Here is an 11,836-nt window from a genome sequence, read left to right as displayed (position 1 = left end):
TTCTTCTTCCCTTCGCCATCTTCATCTCTTTTCTACTCCGTCTCCTCCTTCTCCTCTCCTCTCCTCTCCTCTATATATTCATCACTTACTTTCGTTTTCTTTCTCTCTCTATCACAACCCATTTTCTTTACTTTTTTCTCTTCTCCCTCTTCTCATTTATTACTCTTCATCCACCTCAACCCCTGCTCTCTCTCTCTCTCTCCCACTCCCCATATTCCTCCCTTTCTATCCTATTGACTCTAACTCTTTCCCTAACTCAGTCCTATCGTCTTCACTCATCTTCTTTTTTTTTCTCACTCCGACCCTCACCCCAAATGTCCCCCTCTCTCGTCGCTTCTACTCTTTCACTCCTCATACTTCTCTCAATCACTTTTTCCCTACTTTCGACTTTAAAAGCAAAACGGCGAGTGTCGTCTGCTTTATTCCATTTGACGAGAGTCATTCTCGCCAAAGGTTGGATTAAGCCATTCGATTTTGGACTGGTCTCAAGAACTGGCCTCTCTTCTTTCTAAATGATCAGACGGAAGTCTTAAGATATTTTTGTCTCTTTTGCAACACAATACGCCAACACACAAACATATGTGTAAACAAACAGAAGGAGAATCAAAGAGAAGACTTTAAGACTCGGTCTTTCATTTTATTTTTTCTTATGCTTTGAAAAATTTCTATTCCACTTTCATAATGGATTCTAAACTGTTGCTGTGTTTGGCTTTATCAGTCCTGCTTTATAACATTGGTGAGTATCACTTTACCACTTTTAAATATTTGCTATATTTATGAGAGAAAGAGTGGAGGAGGAGGAGAGAAAGAGAGAGAAGGAAGGATTCATTGACAAACGTCTCTGCCACTGGTTCTCAACGGGGTCCGTAAGACCTTTAGGGTCCATATAAGATTTTGTTGTTAAAATCCATGTTCAATAAATTATTTATTTTTCTACAATGCACAGAATATCTAAACATTTTTTGTACACTTCCTAATAATATTTACTCATAAATATTTGTTGTTTGACATCGAATGGCTGGTCCCACCTTACTGAGTAAAATGGGAATCAAAAGGATCCATGGATAAAAATTGGTTGAGACTCTCTGCTAATATACGGTTGGAACGGTAGCAATACAGAGGCGGACAAAATGCCCAGCGGTGTTTAGCTACGACCGAGCGCTGGATTAACTATTAAGCAAAATAAGCAACATGCTTAGGGCACCAAGGGAAGGAGGAGGGGGAACCACAGAAATGGTAAATGGTTGACGACACAAAAGAAATCACTTTAAACTTGCTAAAATAATATTCAGGATGCCTTTATCTCTACTAAGTATAGAAGCAGATGTGTTACCTAAGATTAATTTTGAGGATCTGATCAAAGACTTTGCAATTCAAAAAAGTAGGAGGAAACTTTTCAAATATAAATGGAAATAAGTGGAAATATGCAAAAATTATTTTCCTTCTTACTATTTTGTTTCGTTTTGAAAAATGAACATTTATTGTATGGTTTGCTATTGTTCATATTTTGAATTACATAATCTTTTATGGGGACACCAACATCTTTTAAGTGCTTAGGGTCTCGGTGGGTCTAAATCCGGCCCTGATACGACCCTTATTTTCTGTGTACAGCTTCATGATTAACATAATGAGGCCGATAAAATAAAGTACCCTCCAATAAAATAAGATAAAATTATGGCGTTTTGCTTTTGTTAGAAATCAAAATATCGACTGAAAACAAAGGTGTTATATTTTAAAACTGGAGTGGAGAACCTCGTCCATATTCAGGTCTGACCATTCAAAACTGTTTCGTTGGTGAACTCTCTGAAGTTCAAAACCTTTTAAATCTTAAAATCGATACCTAATTTTTTATAAGTTGCATTTCTATGGATTTGTAAAATTCATTAATTCATTTTTCTTGTAATTTTTTTCATGGTACTTAAATGTTTCTTCACTATTTTGACTGTTCCGTGGTGTTACATACATCAGTCTGTCCACGGACTCTGCAGTAAGTTACGGTGATTTTTATAGAACGCTAGATAAGAATAGGTTGCTAGTCCTTGCTCATCCAGTGTCCATATCTTGGACGAAAGGGGCACGATGAGTGGTTCTCTGGTTCTCTGCAACACTTTCACGGTTCAGTGTTTCCGATTATGTGTGCGTGAAAGAGAGAGAGAGACAGACAGACAGACAGACAGACAGACAGTCAGACAGACAGACAGAGAATGAGAGATTGACAGATAGATAGACTGACAGACAGATAGATAGATAGATAGATAGATAGATAGATAGATAGATAGATAGATAGATAGAGAGAGAGAGAGAGAGAAAAGAAAGATAGAAAGAAATAGAAAGAATGAGGGACAAACAGACTTGACCGCAGTACTTAACTGGTAATTTATTTATTACCCATGAAGGATGTAAGGTGAATTTGACCTCGACGGAATTTGAACACAAAATTCAGAGAAGATCCGGAATAGTTACAACAAGGTTCTTACGATACCGAAATGATTCTGACACCCGAGTGCTTGTTTTAAAAGAAGGAATATTGAAATGAGGCAACTCTATAAAAGTAGCGTAGCCAGTGGTTTGGGAAGGCGAGTGAGGCGGTCCACTCCGTCCCACAATACTTTTAGGAGGAGCTTGCTGGGGCTCCGTAGGAGGGCGGCGAACTCAAGGACTGTTCCGGGCAGCACGCACTCTAGCTACAAAGAAATTTGTTGATAAAAGTGCAGTGAAATATTGATTTCAAATTTTGGCACAAGGTCAGCAATTTCAGAGATTAAGACGATTACGCTGACCAGTACGCAACTGGTACTTGTTTATCGACTCAGAAAGAAGAAAAACAAAGTCGACCTCAGTGGAATTTGAGCTCAGAACCTAAAAGTGGACGAAATGCCGCTAAGCATTTTGTCCGGTATGCTAGCGATTCTGCCAGCTCGCCACCTTAGTGCAGTGGAATATTATATCGTTTCAGTCTTTCATCGTACAAAGTTCAAATTATACTGATATGGAAACGTTAGCACGCCGGGTGAAATGTGTAGCCGTATATCGTCTGCTGCTACGTTCTAAGTTCAAATTCCGCCGAGGTCGACTTTGCGTTTCATGCTTTCGGGGTCGATAAATTAAGTACCAGTTACGCACTGGGGTCGAAATAATTGACTTAATCCATTTGTCTGTCCTTGTTTGTCCTCTCTGTGTTTAGCCCCTTGTGGGTAGTAAAGAAATAGGTATTTCGTCTGCCGCTACGTTCTGAGTTCAAATTCCGCCGAGGTCGACTTTGCCTTTCATCCTTTCGGGGTCGATTAAATAAGTACCAGTTACGCACTGGGGTCGAAATAATCGACTTAATCCGTTTGTCTGTCCTTGTTTGTCTTCTCTGTGTTTAGCCCCTTGTGGGTAGTAAAGAAATAGGTATTTCGTCTGCCGTTACCTTCTGAGCTCAAATTCCGCCGAGGTCGACTTTGCCTTTCATCCTTTCGGGGTCGATAAATTAAGTACCAGCTGCGTACTAGGGTCGATCTTATCGACTTGCCTCATTCCCCAAAATTTCGGGCCTTGTACCCAGAGTAGAAAAGGATATTGATTGTTACCGTTCGTATATGTGGAAATCGATAAAATAAACATCAGTTACACTCTTTGCGTAAAAAATTATTCTGTGCAAACGAAAAATCATTTTAGTTATTGATGTTATTATTATTTAGCCCCAGGTAAGCTTTGATCTAAGATTATGTTATTATATGTTACCATATATGTCATGTTATTATATGTAACAACCTTCTCATTTCAAAACGGTAGTGTGATTGAAGGATATCTGATTGTTATGTCTAGCAGTTTGCCTGAGAATTTTACTTGTGATAGACTAGGTGCAAGTCGTGTAGTTAAGCGATGCAACCACGGATTTTCGGGTACAGTCCCACTGAACAGCACCTTAAGCTAGTGTCTTCTACTAAAACCCCGAGCCGACTAATGCAATATGAGTGAATTCGATAGAAAGAAAACTTGTAAAAGCTCGTCGTATATATATATATATATATATATATATATATAAGTTCAGCAAAATTTAGATTCAGATGAATATGGTTCTTAAGCCAAAGGCACCAGAATTTTGTATGGTATTATCCATATAAATCCATGGAGTGATTATAATCAAAATAAGCAACAAGTATATCCGAGGTAATGTAGTAGCATGAAACGATCGTACCACATTACCTCGGATATACTTGTTGCTTATTTTGATATAAATATATGTATATATATATATATATATATATATATATATATATATATATATATATATATATATATATGTATGATACGAACACACACACACACGTATGTATGTATATGTGTGTTTGTGTTGTGTGTATGTGTGTGTATCTATATCGGTGTGTCTGTGTTTCACCATTGTCCTTTCCACCGTCTGACAACTGGTGCTGGTTTGTTTACGTTCCCGTAAATTAGCAGTTCGGCAAAAGACACCTGATAGAATAACTACCAGGCTTGAAAAAAGAAAAGCATTAATACTGGAGTCAATTTGCTCAACTAAAACTCTTCCGGTAACAAGAACACAAATAAACCAACGCATTCAGTTGTCAGACGGTGGTAAAGGACACACACAAAGGCACATCCACACACACACACACACACACACACCACACATATATATATATATATATATATATATATATATATATATATATATATATATATATATATATATATATACAGATCGTCGTCGACTTACGACCACAATTGTTTCCGACTGACTTGTAGTAAGTCGATTTGGTTGTAAGTCGGCCTATAGACCTACATGGCTTTGTTTTATATTATTACATTTTTAAGGTACATTCTTAGGTAAAAGTCACACACAGCATTCTGTATCATACTACAACAGTGTTATTTGTTCGGAGTCTCAAGCAGCCGTCAAATAAACAAATGCGAGGTTGTCTCAATGTCTCTGCGACAGGATATTCATCCAACACTTGGGATAATCACAGTGGCGATCGAAAACCAAACCTACAGTAAGCGTATGTTAGCTGGCATCATCGGTATATGAATTTCTAAGAAATTAAACCCATTAGATTTCACCTGGACCATAAATTATTGCTGCCGTGAGCTGGCGCGCCAATCGTCGTAAAGTCGATCGGTCGTAAGTCGGATAGGTCGTAAGTCGACGGCGACCTGTCTATTTATAGACGCAGGCTTGGCTGTGTGGTAAGAAGCTTGCTTCGTCTTCTGCTATAGCCGACCAAAGCCTTGTGAGTGGATTTGGTAGACGGAAACTGAAAGAAGCCTGTCGTATATATATATATATATATATATATATATATATATATATATATATATATATATATATATATATATATTATTATGATATGTAGAAAAATACAAACTGAGACAAGAACGCATAAAAACTTAGAAGACGATACAACAAACACAGACAGGACATTCGAAGCCCTCAGTCTTCAGTCAAGAACCGGATCATCGTAGTAATTTCGGCTGATTAATCTTGAGATTACTAGAACCGGCCAGCCCTCCAGGAAAAACTAAGCAACGAGCATTAGAAAAACTAAGCTAGGAGCGTAGATTTCCTGGAAGAAGGATCGAATGCATACGAACACAAGGACAGCAAAACGGACGGTGCCACACGAATATAAAAAACAAAAAACAATAATGAAATACAAAAACGTGAAATACAAAAGCAATAATGGTAAAAACAGCAAGTGTCTTACGACTAATAACAGTGCAAACAGGTCTGGCTGGCGTATTTTGGAAAAATTGCCTTAGCGGCGAATTGCCTTAGCGGCGAACGAGGACAACGATGTTGTCACGGCGCTGGTCAGAGGCCGAAAGGCGGATTTTGGCCAGCAGTCACGTGACAGAGAAGAGAGAAAAGAAGGAAGAGAGAGAGAAGAAGGACGAAAGCAACAGGGGGGGGGGGAGAATAGAGAGAAAGAAGGAATTAGAGAGGGTAGAAGGGATGGGTGTCAAAGATTGACCTGTGAGTGCAAAGGAATATATATATATATATGTGTGTGTGTGTGTGTGTGTATGTGTGTGTGTGTGTGTGTACGTTTATACGTGTGTGTCTTTGTGTCTATGTCTGTCATCCCATCACTGACAATAGGTGTTGGTGTGTCTACGTCCCTGCAACTCAGCGGTTCGGCAAAAAGACCGATCAAATAAATACTAGGCATAAGAAATAAGCCCTGGAGTAGATTTGTTCGACCAAATCTCCTTCAAGGCGGGGCTCCAGCATGGCTGCAGCCAAATGACTGAAACAGGTAAAATAATAAAAGAATAAGAACTCTCTCTCACACACACACAACCGGTTTTCACACAGGGATCGTCAACCAAATTAATTCACAAGACATTAGTTGGTCCTGGGCCATTGCATAAAACGCTTGTCCAAGGTGCTGTGAAATAAGACTGAGTCCAAACCGTCCGTTGCAATGTGATCTTCTTAACCATACAACCTTGCCTGTGCGTATATAATAGAATATATATTCAAATATTACAGTATTTTAACTATCGTTGATGAAAAATTGATTAAAAGTTATCATTATAACCAGGAGGATGTGGAGACATTCATCAATTGCTGCACTGTTTTTCTCTTCAAACATCTCATCGGTGATTATTTATTGTATCTTTCATATCTGTAGGAAATGTGTTGATTCTTCTTGTTAAGAACATACAAATAGAATTTATTTCTGCTTTAAAAAAATCTCTTGTGTAATTGTTTTGTAGTAAATTTTCACTTGGAATAGAATCCTTCCCCTATGTGTACGTAGAAAGTGCTTCATATAATGCTTCAGTACATTATATAACACATTATATAGTACAGAAGGGCCTATTTCAATCAGTACTGCAAGTGTAATCCAATATACCAGACAAATCATACGAAATGCCTAACAATTTGTTTGCAACATTTTTTATTACTTTTGTTACATTGTATTCGATTACATATGCAGTCCTGGCCAAAACATTTGACTACAATATAATCTGTGTGTGGTTCTCAGAGTCGAAGGTCACGTTTCTCGTCCTGTGGGCATTTTTTCACCATTATACTTTTACTGTGTCAGTTATTGAAATAATTTATGAAAGTAAATTGATTGATTAACTGCAATCAAATGAAAAAAAAAAAGATAATATAGAATATTATACTGAGTTATAAAATAATAAAAATTGTCATTATCAATTAGTATGAAATATTGGTTCTAAAATTTGTCAAAAGGCCAGTAATTTCGTGTAAGGAGTAAAGTCGATTACATCTTATTCCATCGAACCCCAAAAGGATGAAAGGCAAAGTCGACCTCGGCGGAATTTGATCTCAGAATGTAAAGACGGACGAAATGCTATTAAAAATTTTCCCTGGCGTGCACTAAACATTTTCCCGGCCAGCTCACAGCCTTAATAATATGAAATAGTATGTTATAAAATATAATATAAAAAGAAATATATCTTATTTCAATGCATTATAAAACTTCCAAATGATATTATACCGAATATGTTTTTAGGAAGGCCAAAAGAGCTTTATTAAGTGCCAGCAAAAGAAAACAGAAACAAAGGAAGCACACGCACAAAAGATGATAATGGACTGCTCCCAACTAAGATCTTCTACTTTGGTCCGTGAGCAGAAGAACTAAACTTGAAAACCAAGTTGAAAACCAACTTGAAATCCAGTTAGTTTTTCTTGAAGGTCACTACATTCACAAATATTGAGACGTCCTCGTTTTTTCGTCAGTATGTCCAGAATAGCAATAGGTATATTTTTGAGAGGGGCAAAAACACTCACAGAGTCTATATCACATTACGATGTGCAGGGTTTTTTAAACCTCAACAAATAAATTGTACTAGACGACAGTTTTTTGTGAAATACTAATTTTTGATTGCCATTATTGTTGTACATATTGATATTTAATTTGGTATAAACCTCGGGGATCCTGGCGTCTCTCCAAGATTATTATTTCTACAACACATCCTTTGTTTTATTTTTTATTTCGTTTATTCTTTCAACTTTATGCATATTTTATATAATTTTATCTGGGGCGGCCTCATAAATATTCGTCAGTTTAAGTGTGTATCCAAAGCTATGTAGATGAAATCAACCCAGTATGGTTTAATGTATGATTTCACACAAAGATCTGTAGCAGAAGACATCAAATGATTTAGATTCCGAACAGCTCAACTTTATTTGTAATGCTCCACCGTATTCCATGTCACCTAGGTTTAAGCTGTGACTTCAATAAATCCCTGCAATCCAACCGCTTATAGGTTCCCGTAATACACGTGTAAAACGTTAGAAATGTTTTTTATATATGTTTTAGAACGTAATCTATTGTTACATTCATATAGAGGTGTTCATGCAATACAAGCAAAGAAATATTCAGATGAAACAACGTATGCGACGCAGGAAGTCTTTGTTTGAAATTTTCAACATTTGGTCACTGTACTGTGGTGTGTCTTCTTCGATTGGCCTAGGTTGAATATGTAGCTGTGCAAACAGATATGAAGAGAGTGAACGCTAATGGGAAACTGGCTCATTCTGAAAGTGCGGGAGTGGAGAACGTCATGGCAGCTTGGAGGTCTCAACACTCTGCGAAATTTCTGTGTTCATGGAAAGTCTAGACAAGCTACCAAACTATGACGTGAACAGCAGCCGTTGATTGGATAACAACTGAGTTTGCGCACATGGTCGAACTGTGATTTCAAAGCGGTAAGACCTGGATCGAATCCAACCGCTACTTATGTTTTGTTCAAATAGTTTCTTTCTAAACATATTCAAATCCATTTTAACTGAAAAACACCAAAGGGAAATTTCAACGATCGCTAACTAAAATTCCACCCAAAATATATCAGAAATATGTTGCATTTATTGCAGATCTCATATATTAACGTTTCGTTCATTGTATACACACACAAATATATATATCTAACTTAACTTTAACGTTGTTTATCTTGCAGGACAAGTCTCAGCCTCTTGTGCACCCTGTAAAAACAGTAAGTAATTCATCTTTATTTATATGTCCATGTTTGGTTTAACCTAACTTTCTCGAGAAAATATGCGTATATGTGTTACACGTGATGTTTGGAACATGTCACTGCTTTTTATAATTACCTTCATTGGCAAAGTAATTACGTTATTTTAATATCAAGATAACTTTCAGTTTTGTTCGAGTCCATCAAATTACCATATATGGTAGTAGTTTTGACAATAGGTTGCAGTTTACGTAAGCATGTTATAGCATATATACAGACAGTAGGACACCCAGAAACTGCCTATCAACATAAGATCAAGGACAAAATGACTTATATTCTTAAAATTGGGTTGTATGATAGTGAAGCATGGGTCTTATATTGCAAACAAGAACAGCGGTTCAACATTATACCATTTCTGTGATTGTAAGAAATCCTTGTCGCCATCTGGAAGCACATATTGAGATCTCAAATACTCAAAATAACCGCCATATAAATATATATATATATATATATATATATATATATATATATATATATATATATATATATATATATATATATATATATATATATATATATATATAGTTCAGCAAAATTTAGATTCAAATGAATATGGTACTTAAGTCAGAGGCACCAGGATTTTGTATGGTATTATCCATATAAATCCATGGGGTAATTATAATCAAAATAAGCAACAAGTATATCTTCGGTAATTTGGTACGATCGTTTCATGCTATTTCATTTTATTAAACACTGTAAGTATTACATCAGTTTTAAAATGTTGAGCAATCTTCAGCCATTTATAAAAGTCTTCCATCAAACGGACAATACATATACTAATTTCCACTTCGTTTGCCAACATTATAAAGAGGGTAGATATACAGACAGAGGTTGATTTGATTGTTGAGAACATGATAGTATTAAAATTTACCTTCTGGCTATAGATTTTTTTCCTTTAGTTATTTAGATCTGTTAATGGGGATGGAGGGATTTTCGGTTGGATGGAGACAAAATTTTTTTCTATTTATAGATATAGGAAGGGGTAAAATAAATGTCAAAAGTCATTCCTGTTGAAGTTTAAGTGGTAGGGGAATTATAGGCTATTAATGTCTTAGAGTTTTCAATGCCTACTACTACTTGGCATCCTGATTTTACATCAAGAAAACTAAGCAAATATTCTTTACACAATTAACTAAATGATTTCAATAAACATTTGTATCTTATATAGTAATAGAAAATATAGAAAGCATTTTACATTTACATAAATATATATATATCCATTTCCATTAATATATGTAGCGAGGCAGTTTCAGCCATTTTGAAATATGACTATAGCGATTTCTAATATCTTCACTATTTGAAAGGCAAGGCAGAAATGATCTCGTTTGAGGTTACAGCCATCTTTGGCCAACTTGTTCCTGTTGTAAACACTAACCTGATTGGTTGACACGTGACGCGATTTGTCTCCACTTATTTTCGCGCCACTGTCCCGAAACAACCAATCACGGCCTTTGGTTAAGATTCCATTTCTGAGGCTCGTTTGAGCCACCCAACCGGTATATAAAGGAGTGTTTTCAGACACTTTTTGTCTTTGGTTCCAGTTCTTCTAAGAACTAACTTTAGACCACAGCGCTACTCAACCAAGCGATATACGATTGTTCCTGCTACAACTAGCTACGACGCTAATGTACACTATCACAGATAGCCTACTATCTTCGCCGTCTCCACCGTCATGTATCAACTTCCAGTCGCTTCCAACGTCTTCGCCATACGAACAGTAAACCAATTTCCATTATATATTCTATGTTCTGTACCCTTCTATGCCACACGCATTCACCCTGATTGTATCTGTCACACACACGAACACACAGACACAAACACGTGTTGCATGTGCACACACGTGTTAACGTTTACGAACTCCTAACATTGACACGGTTGTAAAATAAATAATATTTATCTCTCCACAGCAAGACTTGTCGTCGATTCACTTATGTTCTGTTGTTACTGCATGTATTTATGGCTTGTAATAATTCGTTAAGAATATGAACACGTGCGATCGTATTCCCTACACAATGCGACCACGTGCGTTCATATTGATTACATATATATAATCGTAATTGACTAGTAGTGGTGATTATTTTAATAAGTTGAATTAAAAGAAAATGTTAGACCTAATATTTACTAAGTTTGGAGAAAAAAAAACTTTTATTTATTTAGTACAACAAAGAGACAAGTTATATACTCAAGACGTTCCTGTGTTGACTGTTCGCACTTAATTTGACCTTCATAGATCTAATAGGGTAATTAGAATAAGACAGTTTATGGCTCAAATATCTTAGTCAAAGGAATATGCTAGAAAGCAAGATGGTAATTAAAAGATGCCAAAAGTTTGTTCAAGGATTTTCAGAAAAAGGAAGAGGAAATTTCTGATGAAAAACCTTTCTTGGTTGGTAAAGAATAGTCCGAAAAGTTTGAGAAGCGCTTTAACCTGCACAGCATAAAAATAACAGCTAAAACTGCCAATATTGAAATAAAGACTGCAATTAATTATCATAGACAGTAGAGAAAAAAACAATGATTGCTGAGGGGGGGGGCTACACACTGTACATAAAACTACACTTTTCTGGAAGAAAACGTCTACATGTACTTTTATTTTGCTAGAAGAAAAATCAACACCAATATTTAAAGCTTCCAAACATTGCCTGGTGATATGAAAACTCCCAAACAATGCTGCTGGTGATATGAAATTAAAGCTTTTAATATTCGTGTATCGCCCCGAAAATTCAAGGGCTTTCAAGAGTTATACAAAGTTTGATTTAGCTCTGATTTGACATTCAAATAAGAAGGCATAGATGACTAAAAGCCTTTTCAAAGA

The 11,836-nt window shown here is 36.3% G+C and overlaps 1 protein-coding gene across 1 annotated transcript in view; it reads left to right on the top strand.

The window, feature by feature from the left end:
* Window positions 1-372: 372 nt before the first annotated feature.
* The window catches only part of LOC115214893, a 142,568-nt gene continuing 131,104 nt past the window's right edge, over window positions 373-11,836 (top strand). Inside the window, exons 1-2 of the mRNA XM_029783924.2 lie at window positions 373-736; window positions 8,947-8,982. Coding sequence (XP_029639784.1) covers window positions 682-736; window positions 8,947-8,982 — 91 coding nt within the window. The 5' untranslated portion in view covers window positions 373-681. The remainder of the gene's footprint in view (window positions 737-8,946; window positions 8,983-11,836) is intronic.

This window comes from Octopus sinensis, linkage group LG8 (genome assembly GCF_006345805.1).
Source record: "Octopus sinensis linkage group LG8, ASM634580v1, whole genome shotgun sequence".
Classification (NCBI taxonomy): Eukaryota; Metazoa; Mollusca; class Cephalopoda; order Octopoda; family Octopodidae; genus Octopus; species Octopus sinensis.
This window is presented reverse-complemented; position numbering and strand designations above follow the sequence as displayed.